Raw genomic sequence first — 25,869 nt, 5'->3', positions numbered from 1 at the left:
TGCTGGATCCTAGCCCTATTAGGCTGCTTACCCTTCCCCTGTTTGCAGCCTTGTTAGGATTTCTGAGGTAGCATTGACTCAACCACCATCATGGCTGAGGTGGCTAAGAAAACTAGCTTTAATCTGTGTGCTTCATAAGATGCTGTGACATCAGTTATCAATACTTATCTGTGGTGCCTGGAAGAAGGTCATAACAAGGACTTCAGTCTTCCTCACTTTCTCTGAACCCATAAAAATCTGGATAGTTTTTGGAGGTGGGGGAACTCGGTCTGGTTGACCTGAGGTACTGAGCATCTGGTTTCAATGTTGGGCATGGGGTGAAAGCCACTTATTCAGGCCTGCCAGAGCAGTATAAATGTGTCCAGCAACGGCAACCATCAATGAGAAATCTTACCAGACTGGGATCCCTAAGCCCATGCCTAAGGAGAAAGATGCTAAACAGCTGGTTCTCCTGGGACATGACCCATGTTGTTGTTGCTGCTGTTTCTCAGCTGCACTCCAGTTGAGAATTGCCAGCTTCCAGGCAGTAATAGCAAAGTATGGGCTCGCTATCTGGGATGAAAAAATGCATTTCTTGGATCAGCTCCCTGAAGTGTAGAAGTGTCAGGACAAATGACCTGCAGCTAGCCTGGTTACCTGTTATCAGCCAGTTTAGGTGCCACTGGGTCCCACTTGAGCTACCTGATTGACCAAACCAGCCCAGTTGGCCGAGGGCATCAACAGATGTGCTTTTAAGACCACTAGCAGCAGAAGGGCGCTGGCTGCTCAAAGCATTTGCCCACAGCTTCAATAGCTCTTGTGCCTGCTTGTTCCCAGCCTTGCCTCGCTCCAGATATACTCTACTCGAACATCTGATGGACTCTGACCCTTGGTTCTGTTGCCTGAGCTCTGACTCCAGCTGTGACTTTGGGCTCCAATTCCTGACTACCAACTCTTGCTCTAACCACTAGGCATGGCTGCCCACATCCTAGTTCCTGACAAGATCCAATGCAAGTCTTGTGGCAGATGGTGTCCAGACACACACTGTGGACATCCATCTAATGCTTCTGCCAGATCAGTGCAATGGCAGGGTTCTGATGCTCTTCTTAGCCAAAGAGCCACTGGTCAGACACAAATGGAAGACTTTCCATGTGAGAATCCTGATGTCTTTTAGAATAGAGGGAGAAAATGAAGGATTCCCAGGCAAACCTCAGATCGCTTGTTCTCTACATTCTGTCAGTAAGACAGAAATTCACTAATTTCTTCCCAACCTTTGGGCCAGATACTGATTCAGAGGCACTCTTTTTTTTTTTTTCAGGCGGTGGTCCAAGCATTCTTACGAGAGATCCCATTGGGGAATTCATCTGCTGCATTTAGTTCCAGTAAAAAAAAAATTAAAAGGGACTCTGTATAGTCCTTTTTGTGGATTTTTACCTTTCTCCTCTGAGGACCATCCATTCCACTCTGTGACAACAGAAGTAGAATAATGTGATGGGTCCTAAGAACAGATCATGCCATCCTGTTCCACTCTGGCATTACTCTCCCATCTTCTCTGCCACACATTCTTTTTCAGGAATTATCATGAAAGTGCTATGGGAACCATAGAGTGAGTCCCTCACCCATACGGGGGAAACAGGCTCTACACCAGTTATTTTCTGATACCCAAAAGAGCAAAATGATTGTACCTCCCATAATGGATCTGAGGTAAAATATTGCAAAAGCTGAAGTTCCATATGTTGTCATTAGTCTCTATTGTACCTTTAAGTCCATAGGATTGGTTTGCTGTTCTGTACTTGAAGGATGCCCACTTCCCCTTCTCTATCCATCCAGCTCCTGGGAAGAATCTACAGATTTAGAGGCAAGGAGGATTTGGGGAATCACTACCACTACTCACAACAGTGTTGTTTGAGTTACTTTGATTTCTGTAGAAAACCACAAGTCTCTGCCTATGGTGGCTGTTTTCTTCAAACATTTAAGACTCCCTTATTTAGATGCTTGGCTTTTGAAAAAAGTTTTTGCCTATTCAGGAAGTCCTCCAGCCCCTGTGACTTCTCAGACTATAAGATTTACTTTCAACCCACAAGAGAGAGAGTTAATTGGAACCCCGAGAGAATCCTTGAAGGTTTTCTCTCCAGAGGACAGATTCCATACCATGAGTATTATCTGAGATCACAGTGTTGGCAAAACATATAATTCTTCCTTGTGTCAGTTGGGCGCATGGCTTTTTTGCATCTAGGTGATATTTTATGTCAGTTTGTGTCTGAGATCTGTGCAGGGCTATCTGCAAAAAATATCATCCCTATCTTGACACATGCATAGCTCAAGAGGAATCAAGACTTGGTGCTGTGGTGGACTATGGAGGAATATCCTTGTCAGGGAGTTTCCTTGTCACCTCCTTTGCAAACTGATGCAACCCTCTCCCCTTCCCCAATACACTCTGTACCCAAACTGTGTCTTGAAGACCCCTAACCCCATCTCCTTCAGCAATATGGAATTGGGAAAGGAGAAGCTGCCAGGACAGAGCCAGACTGAGACTCAAGATGGCAGGCATAAGTTCAGAAGCAGTTTAAATATACTTTCTGATATAGATGTGATCACGCTATGCATTTTACAATGACTCTGAGCATTCTTTTCACTCCGCTGGCTGACTTGACTGCTCAAGTTCCTTCCTTCAGTCATTTCCTTTCATCCTCCCTTCACGTACCTTTCATGCTCTTCCCCTTTTCCTTTGTTTCTCTTTCTAGCTAATCCCCTTCTGCCATCTCTTCTCACATGCTCTTTCATTTTTATATATGAAATTTAAAAAAAAAGCAGAAATGCACCCAAAATTTTAAAATATACAAAATAAACAGGGCTGTCAAGTGATTAAAAAAAGTAATCACAATTAATCGTGTGATTGAAAAAAGTTTATCATGCTATTAATAGAATACCATTTATTTAAATATTGTTGATGTTTTCTACATTTTCAAATATATTGATTTAATTACAACACAATCCAAAGTGTACATTATTTGTATTAAATGTTTGCACTGTAAAAAACAAAGGAAATAGTATTTTTCAATTCACCTAATACAAGTACTGTCGTGCAATATCTTTATCGTGAAAGTTGAACTTACAAATGTAGAATTATGTATGAAAAAACCCTGCATTCAGAAATAAAACTGTATAAAACTTTAGCGCTACAAGTCCGTCCATTCAGTCCTACTTCTTGTTCAGTCAATTGGTAAGACAAACAAGTTTGTTTACATTTATGGGAGATAATACTACCTACTTCTTAATTACAGTGTCACCTGAAAGTGAGAACAGGCGTTTGCCTGGCACTATTGTAGCTGGCATCACAAAGTATCTACATATCAGATGCATTAAAATTCATATGTCCCCTGATGCTTCAATCACCATTCCAGAGGACATGCATCCATGCTGATGACGAGTTCTGCTCAAAATGATCCAAAGCAGTGTGGACCGACGCATATTCATTTTCATCATCTGAGTCAGATGCCACCAGCAGAAGGTTGATTTTCTTTTTTGGTGATTTGGGTTCGTAGTTTCTGTATCAGTGTGTTGCTCTTTTAAGACTTCTGAAAACATGCTCCACACCTCATCCCATTCAGATTTTGGAAGGTACTTCAGATTCTTAAATCTTGGGTGGAGTGCTGTAGCTGTCTTAAAAATTTCACATTGGTATCTTCTTCGCGTTTTATCAAATTTGCAGTGAAAGTGTTCTTGAAGTGAACATGTTCTAGGTCATCATCCGAGACTGCTGTAACATGAAATATATGGCAGAATGTGGTTAAAACAGAGCAGGAGGCATACAGTTCTCCAGCAAGGAGTTCAGTCACAAATTTAATTAAGGTGTTATTTTTTTAACAAGCATCATCAGCATGGAAGCATGTCTTCTGGAACGATGGCCGAAACATGAAGAGGCATATGAATTTTTAGCATATCTGGCATGTAAATATCTTTTGACGCTAGCTACAGCAGTGCCATGCAAACACCTGTTCTCACTTTCAGGTGACATTGTAATTAAGAAGTGTGGGCAGCATTATCTCCCGTAAATGTAAACAAACTTGTTTCTCTTAGCGATTAGCTGAACAAGAAGTAGGACTGAGTAGACTTGTAGGCTCTAAAGATTTACATTGTTTTGGTTTGGGTGCAGTTATGTAACAAAAAAAATGCATTTGTAAGTTGCACTTTTGTGATAAAGACATTGCACTACAGTACTTAATGAGGTGAATTAAAAATACTGTTTCTTTTACTATTTTTACAGTGCAAATATTTGTAATAAAAAATAATATACTGTGCGCACTGTACACTTTGTATTCTGTGTTGTAATTGAAATATATTTTAAAATTTAGGAAAACATCAAAAATATTTAAATAATTTCAATTTGTATTCTGTTTAACAGTGCGATTAATCGCAATTAATTTTTTTAACCATGATTAATTTTTTTGAGTTCCTCACACAAGTTAACTGCGATTTAATCCACAGCCCTAAAAAAAAAAATAACCATGAAACTAATATGGATATCTGCAAACCAATACTCTGTTCACTCTGCTTGTGTGTTATATCCCTTTCTCCCACCCTTTTTGTCTTCTCTATTTAGAACATAAGTTCTTTCATGTAAGAGTGATCTTACTCTGTACTGTGACTAGAACAGGGGGACCCCAGTCACTGCTTCTTGAATACCAATAATATTGGTAGGAATATTCAGACATCTTTTGAATGGGCTGGCATGTCCATCTTGATAATGACACTCTTCAAGGCTTGTGGGCTCCATAGGGCACGATGATACATATCTTATGAGTCTAAGAATTATTCATCTAGCCTATGAGGCTTTCTCCCTGTCACCAGTTCCAAATTATTTATTCATTAATTGTGTTGTGTTAATATAAAAAAAAAATACATGAGAAAGATGGTCTTTTCCCTGAAAAGCTTACTCTTTATTAAACCTGCCCATGCCACAGTGCTGTATTACACTAACCAGCATGGAGGATGTATGGCTCATCAGCCTTGACAAGAAGCTGCATTGATTTTGAAGTGTAGTATTATTCACCACCAAATTCTACTGTGGCACCCTGTCTGCCAGGAGAGGACAATGAGTCAGCAGACTTTGAGCTGAATGTACACTCTGTAGCCCTTAGAGGCTCTCAGGGATTCATTCCTGCATTCTCTTTTCTGTGAAAGGGCATACCCCAGTTAGATAGTTATATCATCAATGAAAATGCCTCATGTCTGGTTCTGTTCCAGAGTGAGCAAGATCCATCTTCTCTGAATAACACTTCTCTCTTGGATTGGAGTCCAGAATATTTTTGTGAATTCTCTCCATTCTCAGTAATTTTGACGGCCATCTGGAAAGTCAGAATAGGGCCAGCATGCTATTAAATGGCCCCAGCGTGGGCACTGGCAATTTCATTTCCCCGGTATCCTGGAACTGATGTCAGAACCAGAAAACTTGCTTCACAGTTTACCAGACTTCTCGTCTGTGAATCAGGGCAGAATTTTGCACCTGGATTAGAAATCTTTCAGTCTCATCACTTAGCTTCTGGATTGCTGGGGCACAGAAGTACAGAAGATTCTGTTGGAAGCGAGGAATCTTTGATCAGGGAAACCTACTTGATGAAGTGGAAGAGATTCTCTAAGGCGTCACAGAGGACCATAGACTCAAGACAGTCATCCACACCTTTAATTTTGGATAATCTCCATCAAACAGCCATATTCCCATTTCAGATGGTACAAGATGGGCCTTTGAATAACACTGCAATTAATGGCAAAAATGAAATCTGTTTTAAATGAATCATGAGAGCCCTTCCATCTTTTTGCCTGAGGGTTCTTCTCTATTCCCTAGAAAGGTGCAGGGCATTAGTTTTGTTTTCACAGAACACAGGCAGTTCTGCAAGTTAGATTCAATCATTCTTAATACTAAGCAAAAAAAAAAGGAAATGGAACCTCTGAAGTGCGGTATTTGACACTAGGTGAGAGCAATCCATATCATATCATATAAGCATACAAAAAATCCAAAAAACTCTCCAGGAAGCATGAGCACTATGTTCCTTGCAGTCTATGCAGCTGTCATGCATCTGTGAACACAAAATCATCTAATGTTACAAGCAGGGTAGCAATATATTCATTTGTTGACTCATTCGACACCCTTAACAAAGTGGATGTTTCCTCATCTGCAGATGCAGTGTGTTTGGTTTCCTGATCCCCTAGGTTGCTGTTTCTCACTAATTCTTTAATTCTCTCCCTTCCCATGTGTCTCTGATGCTTCCCAGTAGTGACTCTGGATTGGTAGAGTCAATTGTGTTGTGTTAATGTAAATAAAAAGACAGTTTTATTCTTTTCTTATAACTTGATCTTTTCATAAGACTAAGATACATCTGCCTTTCTTCTGCAGATCTTTGCAGATGAGCAGCTCTTATCTTTAGTGACTGTGGATAGGTGTGTTATGAAAATACCAACTTTTAAATAAGGATAAAAAATGTCCCATTGGAGAGTAAATTGTATCTTCATATTGCTTTCTCTGCCAGAAAGTGGCAGGCATCCTACAACAGTCCTTTTCATAAAAACCTATATGTAATGATTTACAGGGGCCTATTCTTTGGAAGGCAGACAAGATGGACAGTCAGTCTGTAAACTAAACTTCCCTTCTTGTGTTTTTTTTCCAAAAGCTTCACTGTTACTCTCCACTTAAGAATTACAAGGAATCTCATCTCCATATATTTGTGACAAGAAATGTAATTCTTGTTCAAATAGGCAGCTCTTTATCTGCAAGAGAATGTAAATGACACACTAGTCAGGTGAATTAGTTTTACCGTGTATTGTATTTTTTTGTAATACTGAATATTATCTTTCTCCTTCATAGGATGAATACTATCATTTGTTAGCAGAGAAAATCTATAAGATACAAAAGGAACTAGAAGAGAAACGGAGGTCTCGTTTACATAAACAAGGGATCTTGGGTAACCAGCCAGCCTTACAGACCCCAGGGGCTCAGCCACCTGGTATCCCACAGGTGGCTGCTGCCATGGGCCAGGCACAGCCTGTGAGACCTCCCAGTAAGTACTTGCATATGGATTAGATGAGTAGGGGCAGGGGAGATGGAAGAAGAGAGTGGGAGAGTTTTTTACATTTTGTTTGTTGAATTTAACTATTTCTGCTGTGCAGTGTCAAGGTTGGCTGAAGTGTCATTGTGCTTTTATACTATTTCTGAATTTAAAAGAAAACAAGAAATTTTTTTCTTTGACCATTCTTTTAATTCTGTTACAGACGGACCTATGTCCATGCCAAATGTGCCTATGAGTCGTATGCAGGTCTCTCAAGGTATTTAACTTTTTTCCTTCAGTACATTGCTTTTTTGATTCAAAATATAGCTTTTCTAGGTTGCTTTTCTTCTATGTTTTCCTTTCATGTTGTTTATAACTTTAAGGGGAAAGGGGTGTGTGTGTGTGTGTGTGTGTGTGTGTGTGTGAGAGAGAGAGACTTGCTCCCCCTTTCTTCTTTTATTTTTCATATTCACTGTAACAAAGTGTAATACTTTCTGGAGTGACTCATAACCATGAGTGTCAACCTAAGGGCAGACTTTCAAGAAGCTGGATGAAAACCTCAAACTGTTTGTATAATTAGATTTCACCAGACCAGTAACAATTGTGAACTCCTAACACACTGTAACAGTCTGACTATGGAGTCATTGATAGTCTCTTTAGGCATTCCATTTTATCTTGCCACCCAGGCAAGCTTGACTTTTTGATAAATGGTCACTTTACACCAAAAATCACAACAATATTCAGATTATTCGCAGTCCCAAAGGACCAGTCACTTATCCCAAGTAAGTTGTATTCAAATCTCAAACCAAAGACAGCTTGTAGCCAGCCAGTCCTGTAACAAACAAAAAGGTTTATGAACTAAGAAGACAAATGAATTATTTATAAGGCTGAAGCAGATAAACATACACACAAATGAGGTACAGTCTTAAATTCAAAAAGTAATAGAAGCTTCGTTAATAAGCAAGCTATTATGTCCTTTAGGGCTAACCCAAGCCTAGCAGCTTGGGGATCTCTTGCTTATATTTAGGAGTCTATGCCCCTAAGAGTTCAGATAGCAAAAAGATACTAGGATCTCCTTAACAGGTATCTTTATTCCCTTCCAATGGCATTCAAGCTGTGATGGGACACAGGCTTGTGGGGAAGCAATCAACAGTTTTTTGTCCACAATGGCTCATCTGATTTGTGTAGACCTTCCTTTGTTGGGGAGCAGATAACACCCCTTGTGGTAAACTAGGATTTCACACGTTAATGCTTCTCTCCTGACTGTGAGGAATTTACAGTCTAAGCAAACACTTTTACTGTAACAAAGCAAATATATAAACATTAACATGTAACATGGGATACAGATATAAGTAGGATTAATACATGCAGCATCCTGTAGTCATTCCACAGTCTAAACGCAAACATGGTATTCAATTCTAATACCTGTTTTAATAATACTAACACACAGGTAAGCCAGACTGGTTTCCAGCTGTGCATTTGTCAGTGTTCAGTGAGTCTTAGGGGCCTTGGCATGAGCTCGCATCTGGACTGCCAGCATCACAGACTTTACCAGGCTTTATCACAGTGACATCTCAAGGGCTAGCAAGACGTGTCCAATAGTTTCTCCACAACAGGGATAATGTCTGCATAGGGTTAGAGAGTAATTTAGCACCTGTGAGAAAGGAAGGGAATCAGCAGAGTACCCTCACTTAATTTATCAATCAGTGAGAAATGTGCTAAATCATTTTCGTTTTCAGTTCTTCTTTGTCAGATAATCCTGTTAGCCCAGAAAATACTTGTAAACTGGGAGTTTTCTCATTAATTGGTTATTCCCATGCACATTCTAGAGGAATGCAGTAACCTTGCTCCAGCTGCTTTTTCTTGAAGTACTGAAAGTTGAGATGTTTCATCTTCCTAAGTAGTAGTTCAGGTTTTATTTGCTTCATGAATTAATGTTTGTTATGGAATCTAGTAAGCTGAAACCTGTATCACAACCCTTTGTAGCTATGATGTGGTGCTCTCTGTTTAATGACACATCTAGCATTTTATCTATTTTGGGTAGGAAAAGAAAAGTTCTTTGAACAGGCACATGTATATCTGTAAATATTATTGAGCGTATGATAAATGTATGCCTGTTACCAATGTATGGTTTGTGGGGTGTGTTTTTAAGGAGGAGAATGGTGGGGAGAGGGACTGCTACCTTTGTTTTGGTAGTTGCTGGTTGTGGTATTATTTTGGTTTATACTTTGACTTGTCTTAGGGCAGTGTGCTTGCCTTCAATGTGTCCTTTATATGGCTTACTTTGAGAATTACTTACAGTGAAACCTGAATAAGAGACAACCCTTTTTATGCAACTCCTGTCTTATGTACCCCTCCCCTGCAAATTTTCCTAAAAGTATTGAGTATAGTACTACTTTGCTTTTAAAGAGCATCACCTCCATTTGTTTGCCCCTTGAGTGGTTGTTTAAGACAAGTTTCAATGTTGGTTTTCCTTAAACTTTTCTCCCTGTCCAGCATGTCTTTGTTAGTGACCATTTTGCAGTAAGAAACACTATTGACTTTTTTAATGTGAAGAATGGTGGTTGCTCTTCTGACAGCTCAAGGCAGAATTGTAATCAATTGCATATAATTACGCACCTCACGTGCTCTCCAACAGTGTGTGTGGGCAATGCTTTTTACCATAACTGATTTGAATTATGATACTGTAGGCTGGTGACTGTACTAAATGTAAGTGCTTGATGACTTCCTAATGAGCTGTTTTGGGGGTGCATTTTGCAGGAATGAATCAGTTTAACCCCATGTCCCTAGGGAATGTACAGATGCCACAGGCACCCATGGGACCCCGTGCAGCTTCTCCAATGAACCATCCTGTACAAATGAACAACATGAGCTCTGTTCCAGCGGTTTGTATTTGCTTTCCTCAAGTTCTTATTATAGTTTAATTCCACTTAAGAATTTCCTTAGTTTTTATAACAAAGATGCTCTGAGAAAAGCCATATTCATCCTAGTGTGGAAAATTCATGTGTGTGCTAGTCATAGAATGTCAGGATTGGAAGGGACCTCAGGAGATCATCTAGTCCAATCCCATACTCAAAGCAGGACCAATCGCCCGACAGGTTTTTGTCCCAGATCCCTAAATGGCCCCCTCCAAAGATTGAACTCACAACCCTAGGTTTAGCAGGCCAATGCTCAAACCACTGAGCTGTCCCCCACAGTTCATTTGAATTTCATGCTAATTAGCTTCAAGGGAATTTCTTTAATCTTTGCTATCCTACAGTTCTTGTTTATTTTCAACATTTAAATTTGACATATAGAACATAAATACTTAAGATGGGAGGAGGACATCAGTGGTATAACAGTAACTAGTGTTTTCTGGGAGAAAGTAGCTTGGTACTTCCAAGTACTATAGCCAACCAGTGTATAAATCCATGGTACCATTTAAAACCTTGATTTCATTTTTTTTTTTCCAGAAAATTAAGAGTTCCAGCATATTACTCTTCTGTGTTAGCCCAAAGAACAGAATTATAGAATTTAGCATTCTGAATATAGCTTTAGTATTTTTCCACTTTGAGTAGCTCGTTAAATGTTGAGGCAATGCTGACATCATACATGTGTACAAAACTCCCTTTGATTTATGAGGTCAGTATTTTTGCTCAGACCTCATGGCTAATTGTCTAGTTTGTTTTTCCTTTATGGCTAACCAATTAATTTCTTTCTACACAACTAATTTATTTAATAACTGATATTTTTGTTTTTAAATACTAGATGGCAATGTCTCCTTCACGAATGCCTCAGCCACAAAACATGATGGGAGCACATTCCAGTACTATGATGGGTCAGGCTCCTACCCAAAACCAGTTCCTCCCTCAGAATCAGTTCCCATCATCAAGCGGGGCTCTGAACGTGAACAATGTAGGCATGGGTCAATCGACAACCCAGACAGGAGTTTCACAGGTAGAATTCATTTTCTGAAGTATGGATTATCTTAGTCTAATTTAATGGGCGGCCACACTCAGCCCCCAACAACAGAAGTTAATTTATGGTGTATGATTGTGCTATTTTCAGTGTTCACCCCGTTGTATCTGAGTCATCCATATGCTCCTATTTTTTTTCTTTGTATGCAGACTTTATTTCAAATTTCAAATTATGGACTGCAAAAAAGTATGTAATCAAAGCAGCCCTCTTAGAATTATTTTTTAAATTAGTTACATCTGAATGGGAAACTATTATCTATCACCAGTTGTCTTCCATGTTACTACAGAAAGTCAGTCAAATTATTGTTCAGTAGCTGAACACTTCTGCATTTGTCTTTTTAAAAAAATAAAAACATCCACCCTCCTGGAGAAAGTCTTGAATCCATGATGGATAGAAAAACAGTATCCCTCCAAAAGGTATTTATAAGGCAATATAAAAGCATTTTAACAATTTGACATTTTACTGCCTATAATTCATTCATATTTCTTTAGATTGTTTTATTTAGATTTATACAAATACTTAAAAATACTTGTATGAAGATTCTCTTCCCTGATTCTCCCTCCACCCATTCTAGTTTGTTTGTTTGCAGCATTTAGTAAAATATATAACCTTAAAACATATGCATATACACCATGTCATTTATATAGTACTATTTCAATTTTATAATGTTGCTGGACTTTGAAAGGTGGATCCACAATCTTTTTGAATATCCAAAATAGTCAAGTCAGGGTAAAAACAGGTACATGTTCAGGTGTATTGTGTATAGTAAACACAAGGGATACAATTCTGAGATGCCCTCCTGACCAGTGTAGCTCAGTAGGTGCAGCCTAGGTTGTGGGGAGCTTTAAGCCACTTTGTGTCCTCTGAATCCTTGCCCCTACCCAGTCCATGGCACAACTTAGCTCTTGAATGGCTGCCTATGGGGAGTGCTATCTGGGTTCCATCTCCTTTATGCTAATAGAACAATATAAAAGGAACAAAAGCTATTGAAAATATTTGGTGATTTTATGTGGTCAGAACCTGTGCATTTGAGACAGCAACCCTGTGTTTATTGTCAATAAACAAAATATTAAAAATGTATGGTGATCTAAACTGCTACTCTTGTAAGGCATTTAATGCTCTTATAATGTCCAAGTAAATATGACTCAATTTTGGAGCAGCATGGATACATTAAGAACTCTCTTTTTATAGCAGGGGCAGGTTCCCAGTGCTGCTATTCCGAACTCCATGAGTATGCTAGGACCACAGAATGGTCAGCTATCATGTCCACCAGCGACCCAGCCACCTCTACATCAAACTGCACCTCCTGTATCCAGTGCAGCTGGCAAGCCACCTATCCAACTCCAAACTCCACCTGGAATGACTCCTCCTCAGCCAGCAGCACCTACTCAGCCATCCACACCAGTCTCATCTTCAGGACAGACTCCTACACCAACACCTGGCTCTGTTCCAAATGCAACACAGACACAGAGCACACCTACAGGACAAACTGCAGCACAGGCTCAAGTTACACCACAACCTCAGACTCCAGTACAACCCCAGTCTGTGCCAACCCCACAACCATCTCAGCAACAACCAACATCTGTGCAGGCACAACCTCCTGGCACTCCAGTAAGTATCAGCTAGTTTATTCGATCCAAATGGAACAGAAACCTAAATATTCAATAATGAATTTTCCCCTGTACTGTGCCATAGAATTACAGATTGCAGAATCCTTATTCCATAGCAACAGTAGCTTCTGTTTTGTCTTGGAAGATATATTTTAGAATAGGTATATATTTATATATTTTGATCCATATGCAAACAAAATGCATTCATCCAAATGTTCTCAACAGTCATGTTAGTTGTGATTTCAAATAGTAGAATTAAAAATACTACAGAATGTTTCTGCAGCTGTGCGTGGGAAGCTTGTACATAATCTGCCTGTGCTATGTTTGGCTCTAGTCAGGATCATTAGTCTTTCACCTTCATGATCATTAAATTCACACACAGTTTTTAAAGATGGGTAGAAAGAGACTGCATGGTAATCAGTGTGTACTATCCACCGTACAGTTGCTTTATCAACAGAAGATGCTAATGCATCAGATGATAAACTCATTCCCTGACTTTACTCTGTGTAACTCGAGATCTGTGTTCTGGTATCCAGAGTTTGGTTTTAGTGAGTATCAGACCCAGGAGTGGTATTATTTCAGGTGATCCTTTTCTGTATAATTTTGTACTATTCCTCTTAGCAAGAAAAATTAATATTTCTATATATTTCCTCAATATTCTGATTTTTGTACCTTTTTCATCAGCTATCCCAGGCAGCAGCTAGTATTGATAACAGGGTGCCCACCCCCGGCTCAGTTGTCAGTGCCGATATCAACTCCCAGCAACTGGGACCTGATGCACCAATGCTAGAAAGCAAACCAGAGGTTAAAAATGAAGAAGCTGAGCCAGAACCTTGTGAAACACAAGTGGAACCTAAGACTGAGGTAAGTGAAATTCCTTCACAGTTAAATAGCGCAATAATGTATAGGAGCTAAGATACGATGAGTGTGAATCAGTGAGCCAAGATGACAAGAGAAAATATTAATGGAAAACTCTGATTTTCACTCTGGTGGAAGCCCTGTGTATCATGCTTTATTGTATATCAAGCTACTGATAGAATTTGTAGTTTGAGACATTATATGTGTAGTCTCATCTCATCTTTTCCTTTCTTAAGCTGGAGGAGGATTTACAAGGATCTTACCAAGTGAAAGAAGAAATAGATGTGGCAGAGCCAAAACAGGAGCCAATGGAGGTAGAAGAAAAGAAACTTGATATCAAGGTAGAACCTAAAGAGGAAGAAGAGAGTGGTACTAATGGCACCACTTCACAATCTACATCACCATCTCAGCCCCGTAAAAAGAGTATGTATATAGAAATGAGAGTCCTTGCTATAGTTTTTTTTGGTTTTCTGTCTCTTGCAATCTTTAAGCCAACCAGAAGGTCCCTCTGTTTGCACATATGCACTAACACCACAAATGGGGGGCTGAGACAGTGAGTTAATGTGCTAGCCGTTTTCCTCTTGAAAAGCAGGACTCTTACCTTTTCTTGGATCACAAGTGAAAATTAAGGTTTCGATATCCTGATTTCCACTTAACATTACTGTCAATGATAACATCAGTTTGGCTTTTTCACAATAACCAGTCTCTGTGCAGAAGGGCCAAAGCCAGGATAGTTAGGGATTGGTTTCAGTTCAGGACTGAAGTGAATTGTAGCTTAATTAGGTAGGTAGGTGTTGTATGCATGTATCTGACTTTGGCCAGTGCTATTTCAAGAGGACTGAATTCATTTAGAACATTTTCCTGCAGAGGTCCTCTAAGTCCTGTGAATTCTTTCCAGATTCTGTTTTCACTTCATCCCTGCTGTCCAAGACCTCTTGTTGTGGTGACATCCTCCAGCCAGAAGACAATGTGGAAGTAGCTCCCTCCATAACCTCTCCTTGATTTAGCCAGAAGAATTATTGGTGAATCATGGGATACGCCCCTTCCCTCCAGAGGCTGTGTGCACAGCGTCCATATTGTCATTAGCCCTTGTTGGCCTGAGAATTAGGGACAGAACTCAGTTCCTGAATTTTAATTTTTTTACCGTTAGACTGGTATACTGGCCCTAAAACTTTTAAAAGGAAAAAGACCCAGTGCAGTTGCCTTGAGAATGCCATCACTTTAAAAGTGTGATGGCCCAAAGCCTGTTCCACAGAAGTTTCCATGATGGTGACCACCAATCTTATCAAGTCAGTCTACAGAATTAGTTTTTGGATATGGTTAGTTTGAACGTAAATTGTTCGTACCTATCTACTATATTTTCCTCTTTATTTCAAAGGAGAAAAGTAATATTACAGATTTTAGGAATTACTGTTTCCCTTAGATAAAGCTTTGTTTTTTGGGGTTTTTTTGTTTTTAAAAACCTGTATTTGCATGCATCGAGTGTTTGGTTTCTAAGGGTACGTCTACACTATGAAATTAGGTCGATTTTGTAGAAGTCAATTTTATACCATCGATTGTGTGTCCCCACTACGTGCATTAAATCAGCAGAGTACATCCTCACTACCGTGGCTATCATCGATTTACGTACGCAGCGGTGCACTGGGGGTAGCTATTCCACAGTTCGCACAGTCTCTGCTGCCCATTGGAATTCTGGGTTAAGCTCCCAGTGCCTAATGGGACAAAAATATTGTTGCAGGTGGTTTGGGGTACATGTCATCAGTCGCCCCTTCCTCCGTGAAAGCAATGGCAGACAATCATTTCGCGCCTTTTTTCCTGGGTTACCTGTGCAGACGTCATAACATGGCACGCATGGAGCCCACTCAGCTCACTGTCCCTGCTGCTGTTGTGGGAAAGTCTACTGTTGGGGCTGCTGTGATCCAAGTAGCCAATGCAATCATTGACATTCTGTTATCAAGGGTAGTGGCTCTGGGAAATGTGCGGGCCTTTTTAAATTTTAGGTGCATCATATTCCTGTCCTTTGTCACTGGTGAATAAGTCTTGCAGCCATACATTCCAGTCCAGTCGGCACTATAACACCCCATAACACTTCCGTGGTTGACACATGTAATAGCTCCAGGGCTTTTGCTCTTTTGCCTTGGCTAAGGTACCTTGCCCTACCAGGACCTCCAAGCATTTGACACAGAAGCACCTACAGCAGCTGTCATTGCTACACAGCAGCAGCTCCTTGCCTTTGCAGCAGATGGTGCAGTAGGACTGGTACCCGTCCTCATCATACATGTAGAAGAGCTCCAGAAATCAATCCCTGCAAGTCTGGCAAAGGCCCCCCTCAAACAGCGGGTGGAATGTGGCTGGGTTTTTTCTCCCGCATGATAAACAACTGTCTTCAAGGCTCCTGTTGTTGTTTGTGACTTTCTGAAACCATTTGCTCTCTGCTCTGGTCCTCCTCCACCCGCTCCTTGCTGTTGTTGCAGAAGTTAGTCTTTAGCCGCTTGGCCAGGGGTTCTGGGAACGTCTTCTCTGCCCGGCTCCTAGCAATCTCCAGGGCATGGTGTATGGCTTGTCGATAGGAGACCAGCTTATTAAACATGGACTAGTTGAAATGCTACCTAAAAGCCATCAGAACTGCCAGCTTATCTGCTGAAACCTCGAAGAACTTCCCATCCCCAAACCATTGCACCCAGTGCATTCCAGAGATTGCCTGACGTTTGGACGTGACTCTGTAGGAGACGATGATTGCAGGCCACCAGGAGAAGCCCTTGATCTTCCCTCACACCAGCTCCCCAATTCCAAAATCTTTCCCATCCTAGCATTCCACCACTTCCCCTGCAACTCTGCTCTTCTGCTCCCCAGCGATGAGCCCGGGAGATCCATTCTGGTCCTCCTGGGTGCTGCTGGCAAACGTGGTATTGCTGCTTTGGGGGGACTCCTTCTAAGTGAGGTCAATTGGGCGCCTGGACAGACATGGCTGTCCTCCTCTTAGAGCACCGAATGGGAGTCAGAGACTCCAGGTCATTCTCTTCTTTAAGTTTTGTCTCATGGAGATTCAGTCCTGCCTGGAATATCATGCGAGCTGGAGGCTTCTGCCTCAGGCTGCTCTCCCAGCCGGCAGCAGCACGTGGTCGCACCTACCCCTTGCTCCCATGGCTCATGAAGCCTGGACAGTAGTAAGAAGCAGTTCAACTATAGGCTGAGCAAGTGCAGAGTGGTGGTAGAATGTGCCTTTGGACGTTTAAAAGCTCGCTGGCGCTGTTGTCTGATGTCTGATTTTGAGCAGCCAGACACACCAGGGCAATTAGCAGAACACAGCAAGGCATGCTGCGCATCAGAGAGACTTTGAAAACCAGCTTAATGACTGGCCAGGCTTCGGTGTGATAGTTGTGTGTGTTTCTCTTTGATGCAAACCTGCCACCTTTGTTGATTTGAATCCCCTGTAAGCCAACCAACCTCCCCCCTTCGAAATAAAGTAACTATTGTTTTGAAACCATGCATTCTTTATTAATTTAAAAAAAAATGAGATGACGGACAAGGTAGCCTGAATGGGGTAGGGTAGGAGGGAAGGCCACATTTCTTATTGTGGCCACACAAAAAATCAAACTGTTTGAATGACAGCCTTCTGTTGCTTGAGCCATCCTCTGCAGTGGAGTGGCTGGGTGCCCAGAGCCACCTCTCTTCTCCCCTGCCACTCCTCCCTCACGCGCATTCTTGGGTATCTGGGTGAGGAGGCTATGGAACATGGGGAGGCAGTTATACAATGGATGCAGCAGGGGTCTGTGCTCTTGTTTGCTTTCCTGGAGCTCCAACAGGTGCTTCATCATGTACGTTTGCTCCCCTATTAGCCTCAGCATCGCATCCTGCCTCCACTCTTCACGCTCACTTAATTCTTTCCTGGCCTCTGCCGCTGAATGCCTCCATGCATTAAGCTGTGCCATATCTGTGTGGGAGGACTGCATGAGCTCAGAAGACATGTCATCGCGAGTGCATTTTTTTTTCTGCCTTCTAATCTGCGATAACCTCAGGGACGGAGATGTTTCCACGCTCTACGATTCTGGGGGGACTGCATGATCACCTGTGCTGCTGAGTTCGCCACGTTGACCAAACAGGAAATGAAATTCAAAAGTTCCCTGGACTTTTCCTGTGTACCTGGCTAGTCCATGGGAATTCAAAGTGCTGTCCAGAGCGGTCACAGTGGAGCACTCTGGGATAGCTCCTGGAGACCAGTACTGTCTATTTGCATCTGCACTACCCCAAATTCGACCCAGCAAGGTCGATCTTAGTGCTACTCCCCTCGTCGGGGAGGAGTACAGAAGTTGATTTTAAGAGCCCTTTAGGTCGACGGAATGGGGTTGGTTCTGTGGATGCAGTCATTTTTAAATCGACCTAACGCGGCTAAATTCGACCTAACCCCGTAGGTCACGAGAAGACACGAGAAGTCATTCTTCCGCTTTACTCTGCGCTGGTTAGGCCTCAACTGGAGTACTGTGTCCAGTTTTGGGCACCGCATTTCAAGAAAGATGTGGAGAAATTGGAGAGGGTCCAGAGAAGAGCAACAAGAATGATTAAAGGTCTTGAGAACATGACCTATGAAGGAAGGCTGAAGGAATTGGGTTTGTTTAGTTTGGAAAAGAGAAGACTGAGAGGGGACATGATAGCAGTTTTCAGGTATCTAAAAGGGTGTCATCAGGAGGAGGGAGAAAACTTGTTCACCTTAGCCTCCAATGATAGAACAAGAAGCAATGGGCTTAAACTGCAGCAAGGGAGATTTAGGTTGGACATTAGGAAAAAGTTCCTAACTGTCAGGGTAGTTAAACACTGGAATAGATTGCCTAGGGAAGTTGTGGAATCTCCATCTCTGGAGATATTTAAGAGTAGGTTAGATAAATGTTTATTAGGGATGGTCTAGACAGTATTTGGTCCTGCCATGAGGGCAGGGGACTGGACTTAATGACCTCTCGAGGTCCCTTCCAGTCCTAGAGTCTATGAGTCTGAGTATAGACCAGGACTAAGAAATAAAATAAGTTTTTTTGAGTGATGGTCCCTGTTGTATTCCACTGAGGGTTATACACATGCGCCATGCATCTGGAGCCAGAGATTTTCAAAGTAGTAATGTCCATTAGTCTCCACATGCACTTTTGCTCTGCCTCATGGTTTCATCCAAGGCAGTAGTGGGCGGGGCAAACCATCTGTGCCCTTAGTTCCTTCTTACCACCACATGGTTTGAGTCGGAGCTTCTGATGTTCTCTTTTCCCTTGCGATATTTTTTTTTTAAATCACAGAAAAAAGATTGTTTTATTTTTGTATATAGTTAGTTTTTATTGGTTTTTTACTGTAAATTTTAGGATTAAGGAATTTCAGGGACTCCATTTTTTGCCATTTCTTGCCTCTCTCCCTTGACCACTCACCCCCCACACCCCTAGCACTTGGGTACTGAATTGTGCCAACAATATCAAGGTTCAAGATCTGCATCTTGTGCCCTCACTCATTCTCAATCAGCAATGAGCACGAGTGCTGCCTTTACTGCTTGAGAGAAGCCCACATTTCATCCTGGTCCAGTATCTGCCGCTCCTTCCCAAGCTGTACCTGGGAAGATTGGGCTCTCTGTCTCAAGAAGCACCTCATGGTGATCACCATGAGGCTGCAGTTGGATCCAGGCTGGGAACACTCCCCCACCCACCACACATCGGCCTGAGCAATCCAGGTGTGTGCCTGCTACCACAGAGACCCAGTCCAGTTCCCCTGGTACCACTGCTATAGACCCCGTGCTAGGGCCTAGTCGTGAGGCAAGGAAGCATGCGCATAAGCATGGCAGTAAGTCCTCCTCTAGGCCGAAGAAGGATGTTGCACCTTCCACGAGTTCAAGCCATGGAGAAATTGCGCATTTCAGCGCACAAGAGCGACAAGAAGCCGCATAGACCACAGGATCTGCTGGTTCTGTCCACTGAGCGAGATACACCTTCCAGTTCTGCACCGCCAAAGACAAAGGAACCTTCGGTTCTGAGGCAGTCCTCCATTCCGGCCTCAGCTCTCGTTCAGACTGCAGAGCACATGCCATTGAAACCAGGCAGATTTGAGATTGTACCCGAGCCTCGTGAACTCTTTGCTCTGGAAAAGGTGAGGTCTCCACAGCTTACACTCCAGTCACCTCCTGGGGATGTGTACTCTCCCACCTTGGACCTACCTCCTTCAGCTCATGTTCCTGCCTGCTCTCTTCCAGCTCATGTGGTTCCTGTGGTGCCGTCATTAGAACAAGGCTCTGACGTCTTGGAATCAGAGGCTCAGACATAGCACAGGCCCACCCCTCCCATACTGTTGATACAACTATCCAAAGGCTCTGACAACTCAGTGACAGTACCTTCCCTTTCCATAGCAAAGTACCCTGCTCCTTGGTATCTACCACAGCAAATGAAGGATCCTCCTTTGGGCCCTACTGGGTGTCCTGGCCTCAGTATACACCTTCAGAGCCTTCCTATTCAGCATGAGAGGAGTGCCCCATCTCCCCTCTTTGATAGTCATCGAGTAGGTGTTCAGAACCAGTGTTGGAGGCTGAATCGCTTAGCCTGGCTCCGGCACTGCCGGAAACTCAGTGATTCCCTTCATCATCCCCAGATGCTGTGGTGTCATCAGCTCCCTCATCGCCTCTGGATGATTACTGTCAATTCCAAGAACTGTTACGCAGAGTGGCTGATGCTTGCCATGTTCCACTGGAGGAAGTGCAGGACAAACATCATCAGCTTCTTGACATCATACATGCCTTGCTGCCGATCAGAGTGGCCCTAGTAATCAACAATGCCATTCTTCAGCTGGCCTGAACTGTTTGACGCACTCTGGCTGTTTGCGCACCCACCCCAAAGGGGGACGAGAAGAGGTATTATATATTGGCAAAGGGGTGTATGTTTGTTTTTCCCCACACGCACCCTAATTCCCTCGTGATACAGGCAGTGATGAAGTGGGTCAGGCAGCAACACCTATACACCACCCCAGCAAATGAAGTGGGTAAGTGACTGGACATTCTGAGTCACAAGGTTTTTTCTTGGCTGGTCTTCCAGTTTTGGATTTCTAACTACCTGGCACAATTAGCTAAATATGACTTGCTTACTTACGGCTGTTGGCAGACTTTGCAGACAAGCTTCCCCCAACAGCATTGTGCCGCCTTCCTAACTATCTTGGAGAGAGGCAAACTGGTCGCAAGGACAATGCTCCTGGCCGTGGTGGATGTGGCATATATCTCTTCATGCACAATGGCCACCGTACTGCAAAGGGAGCAATAGAACCTGTTCCTACAACCTATCAGGCCACAGGGTTTTATTCCTCCTGTTTTCTAGAACCCAGAAAAAAGGGCCGATGGTGACCAAACTTACACCTCCATCTCAGTTACTTCATACGCAAGCCAAAGTTTTGTATGGTTACCTTTAGAGACCATCGTATCTTCACTGGAAGAGGCATGTGGTCTGTGACTCTCACTGTGCAGGAAGCCTATTTTCACATATACCTCCATCCTACCCACAGAAGGTTCTTGAGATACAAGAAGCCTTGACATTTCCAATTCAGGATTCTACCATTCGAACTCACTGTTGCTCCCTGAGTGTTCACCAAAGTGTTCTCTGTGGTGACGGCCCACCTCTGGTATCAGGGATTTCCTATATTCCCATATCTTGATGACTGGCTGCTAGCAATGCGATCCAAAGGGGAGGCTCAAGCCTTGATCTCCATGCTGCTCCTACTCCTACTCCTCCCTGAGGCGTGAGCATAAACCTAGAAGAATTGACTTTGGATCCCCCACAGTCCCTAGAATTCATTGGGACATGCATCAATGCAGTCTCAGCACAAGCCTATCTACTGGTGGACAGGTTCCAGGTAATTCAAGAGCTGATTCCTAAAGTGATTGCCAGCCATCTTATTCCATTCAGAACTTTCCTTTCCCTCCTTGGACACATGGCAGCCTGTCCATACATTACCGCTTTTGTTCATCTTTGCTTTTGCTGCCTGCAGCTGTGGCTCCAAAGGGCCTGTTCTTCCACGCACCATACCATGGACCTCATCTTAACAGTCCCACCCAAGGATCTTTGCTCCCTCCACTGGTGAATGGACCCGGGTCAGGTCAGCAATCGGATACTCTTCCTCCCTTTCTCTCCAAGCATGACGATCATCATGGATATGTCATTCACCAGCTGGGGTGCCCACATGGGCGAGTATATGACACAGGGGACTTCCACGCAGGAATCCCAGTTGCACATCAACATTGTGGAGCTTCGGACGGTGCAGAGGACACGTCGCGCGTTTCTCCCATTCGTTCTGTCCTGTGACATACTCATGTTAGACAACACCACAACTGTTTATTACATCAACAAACAAAGGGGCATGCAGTCACCAGCGCTTTGTGCAAAAGCGATTAATCTGTGGGATTGAAGCATCGCCCACAAAATCCTGTTGTCAGCAGCCTGTATTCTAGGGACTCAGAACATGATTGTAGACTCTGAGCAGGCAATTCATGGCTGACCCTGAATGGGAACTCCATGACACCACAGTCAGTGACGTTTTCACCCGATGAAGGACTCCAACCACAGGCCTCTTTTCCTCCTATATCAACAACAAATTCATCCAGTATTGCTCCAGAGGAGGCCTCTGTGCCCATTCCCAAGGAGATCCCCATATCATCTGCTGGTCGGACCAGACCGACTATACTTTTCCCCTGCTACCGCTACTGGCATGTGTCCTCCATAAAATCAGGTGGGAGAGGGCCACAGTTATTCTAATCACACCATTTTGGCTTTGCCAGTACTGGTTTCCCCTCCTTCTCTGCATGTCAGCATGTTTTCCCCCACTTCCACTGCCAGCATTCCCGGAACTGCTCATGCAATACAGCAGCAGGATCAGACATCCTAATCCACAGACACTTCATGTCAGAGTTTGGTTTTTGGATAGGTATCTTTGCTAGAATGGGAATGTTCGTTGGCAGTACAAGACATCCTCTCAAGTCCATGAGGCATTCCTATCAAGCTAAGTGGAAACATTTCACTTCCTGCCCCAACAGAGGGGCCAAGCCCTTGAGAATGTGAATATTCCCCTTATTTTGGACTACATTCTGTCCCTGAAGGCATCCTTGCTCTTAATTCCATCAAGGTGCACATGGCAACTATTAGTGCTTTCCACCCCCCATGGAAGGACACTCTGTGTTTATGCATCCATTGACTAGCGGGTTTTGGAAGGGACTCCTTTAGACCTATCCACCCATTCAACGTATCGCCCCCACAGTGGGACCTCAACCTCATCCTTTTGACCTTAATGAATTCGCCCTTTGAACCTTCAGCCTCATGGCTCTGTCTCTCCTTTCCATGTAGGTCACCTTCCCGGTTGCTGTTACTTTTGTGAGAAGGGTAAGCGAACTGGGGGCCATAATGGTGGACCCCCATTTTACCACGTTCTATAGAACAAGGTTTCTTTGCATATGCACCCCAACTTTCTGCCAAAGGTCATATTCAGTTTTTACCTTAGTCAACCGGTAACACTTACCTGCTTTTCTTCCCCAAACCTTGCGCCTTGGCAGAGAAGTGTTCCTTCACTCCCTCAACATCTGCAGGGCCTTGGCCTTCTACCTGCAGAGAACGAGATCATTCAGGAAGTCCCCTTGACTATTTATCATAACAGAAAGTTTTAAGGGATAGGCGATATCCACTCAGAGGATTAACTGGTTTCAGGGTGCATTATGCTCTGCTATTGGTTATTGGGACTGTCTCTACCCCTTGGTGTGAGCCCACTCCACAAGAGCGTAAGCATCAATTATATCCGTGTTTCAAGATACATATGTTCAAAAGCAGTGTAAGGCGGCCACATGGAGTTCGGTACATACTTTTTCTTCACATTACGCCTTGAAACGAGATTCTGCAATGAATGCCCCATTCCACAGAGCTGTTGTCCAGTCATCGGTTCAGTTATCTCCTCACGTACTCCTCCTCAGGACTAGGTACTGCTTGTTAATCACCCTCAGTGGAATACAGTATGGACTATCACTCAAAAAAGAAGAGGTAGTTACTTACCTATAACTGCAGGTTCTTTGAGATGAATTGTTCCTGTTTGTATTCCAGTCACATCCTCCTTCACTTATGCTGTGGATTTTTTTTGAATTGTGGTGGTGAAGGAACTGAGGGCCTAGTTGGTCCGCCAGGCCCTTTATTTCTGCCTCAGACAAAACCATGAGGTGGAGCAAGATGTACTCACGGACCAACCAACACTCCTGCTTTCAAAATCTCCAGCTCTGGACATGTGGAGTATGCGTGTTACCCTCGGTGGAATACAGATAGGGACCACTCATCTTGAAGAACCTCCAGTTACAGGTAACTAACAGGTACTTACTACCATGATTCTTCTTCAGTGGTTTGTTGTCCACTTCTTCACGTGAATGCTGTTGCAGGCTCTGGTGTAGAAAAACCATTCCCTCAAGCCAGAAAAAACACCACCTAATTATGCTCCAAAAAGCAGCAATGAAAGTTAAATGTGAAAGTTTTAGGCCTGTTTTGAAGAGAGAACCTCATGGCTTTGTGGAAGTAGGGAAGCTAATTCAGAGTATGTGTGATTCTCCATGGAGGCCAAACAGAACTGGCAGGGTTTCAAGAGTGGCCCAGTTAACCCTCAGTGATTGATATATCTTCTGTGGATTGAAGGCAGGATGACAAGAAGGAAAAGCCCACTGTAGCAGTAATGAACTTAATTATGACAGAGAATTATCTCCCATCACTCACGCAAATTGCTGTGTAATCCACTCAGATTAGTCTGTACATGTGTAATTTGATTATTATACCTGGATGAGCAGCATAAGTGGATTATTCTGCATACTGTAATCATGAACCTTTTCAAATATTTAAGTTATTAAAGCAGCAGTATGAACCTTAATCGCTCACTACCAGTAGTTAGACACTCATGCTACAATGCATAGTTATATATTGCCAAATGCTAGCTACTAATGGTAATATTTATTACTGGGACTTCTGGTACATAATTGCTGCATTCCAAGTTACTGTAGAGAATGCTTTAGTAATCAGATTATAAGGGAAGGAAGGAAAGGAGTCTCAACAGAAACTTCTGTACCCAATTAAAGAAGCTGCACTGATTGCAGCTACAATATTGTCACTTGATTTACTGTTGGTATTGTTAATAAAAAATAAGTAAACTGGTGGCAGAACAGATGGGTTGGTAAGATACTGTATAACATTTTGTTATATGCAGTTAACTGTATTTTATTCTTCCATGCTTCTTGGGTGCTTGATGTAATTCCATATAAATACAAAATGAAGGTTAAGCAAAGAACTCTGAAAAAATACCAAAGTTGAGATTGTAAGCGAAACCTTCCCACTGTCCATCATGTGTATGCATTATAATATCGTATATAATTTCAGTGTAACATTATTTCCCAATCACAACATATAAACTTTTTCCCTAAAATCTCACAAAAACTATTACATGATGTAATAACAAATTTCATTGTCAGAATGGTCTAGAATATCTTTATTGACAAATTCTGTAATGTCTTCCCTCTAACCAAGTATTCTAGTAACTTAGTCCTAGCCACGTATTATACATTTTCTTTTCAAACAGCAGCAAAGCTTACCTTAACTGGAAATGTGATTTATTTATGCCAGTACATTTTAACTATTACTCTGTTAATGGTTATGCATTAACATTAAGCTGTGGCTTATTGTGTACTTTTCACTTAAAATGACTTTCATGGATTGGTTAGAATGCATGCTGATACACAGTACCACAAGACCTATAATTATAGAAAAATATGGCATTTCCTGGTTAAATTCTGAAGCATGCAACTGTAATGCTCCCTTAATGTAACTGCTCTTATGAAATTTCTATTTAAAAAAAAAAAAACCACACATGAAAAGGCTGAAGCTCTGCTCAGGTACCAAAAGTCTACCTTTGGTCAGAGACCAAGCATGGAAAATTTCAGCCCAAGTAGAGGGACTTAAGGAAGGTTAAGAATGACTGAAAACAGCTCTCATTATAAAATGACCAAAAGTTATTTTGCAGGCTCTTCACAAAGCCTGCGTTACAAATGAGGGCAACCTCTCCCATATCTATTTTCTCTAAAAATGAGGTTTGCCTATATCATCATCAACAACAATTATCGGTTAAGTACTAACATTATATCGTAAATTGTTTTAGAGGGAGTCCTGGTTGAAGTCTTTCAGGGGAAAACTCTTAGGGTACATGTAAGGGTTCGATGTATCAGGGATCGATTTATCGCATCTCGTCTGGATGCGATAAATCAATCCGCTAATCGTCGCCCGTACTCCACCTCGGCAGGAGGAGTAAGCGCAGTCGACGGGCACCACAGCAGTTGACTTGCCGCCGTGAGGACGACCATGTAAGTTGAACTAAGATACTTTGAGTTCAGCTATGCAAATAGTGTAGCTGAAGTG

The 25,869-nt window shown here is 42.4% G+C and overlaps 1 protein-coding gene and 1 pseudogene across 6 annotated transcripts in view; one reads left to right on the top strand and one right to left on the bottom strand.

The window, feature by feature from the left end:
• CREBBP (CREB binding protein) overlaps positions 1-25,869 on the top strand; it is a 195,676-nt gene that overhangs the window by 122,346 nt on the left and 47,461 nt on the right. For 5 of the 6 annotated variants that reach the window (XM_050968023.1, XM_050968021.1, XM_050968025.1 and 2 more), the window contains 7 exons: positions 6,842-7,034; positions 7,246-7,299; positions 9,783-9,907; positions 10,770-10,958; positions 12,171-12,590; positions 13,274-13,453; positions 13,684-13,870. In XM_050968023.1, coding sequence (XP_050823980.1) covers positions 6,842-7,034; positions 7,246-7,299; positions 9,783-9,907; positions 10,770-10,958; positions 12,171-12,590; positions 13,274-13,453; positions 13,684-13,870 — 1,348 coding nt within the window. The remainder of the gene's footprint in view (positions 1-6,841; positions 7,035-7,245; positions 7,300-9,782; positions 9,908-10,769; positions 10,959-12,170; positions 12,591-13,273; positions 13,454-13,683; positions 13,871-25,869) is intronic. The other variant, XM_050968022.1, reaches the window with a different exon arrangement.
• LOC127058386 (DNA (cytosine-5)-methyltransferase 3B-like) lies at positions 14,986-18,483 on the bottom strand (annotated as a pseudogene).

Source organism: Gopherus flavomarginatus, chromosome 9, assembly GCF_025201925.1.
Source record: "Gopherus flavomarginatus isolate rGopFla2 chromosome 9, rGopFla2.mat.asm, whole genome shotgun sequence".
Lineage (NCBI taxonomy): Eukaryota > Metazoa > Chordata > Testudines > Testudinidae > Gopherus > Gopherus flavomarginatus.
This window is presented reverse-complemented; position numbering and strand designations above follow the sequence as displayed.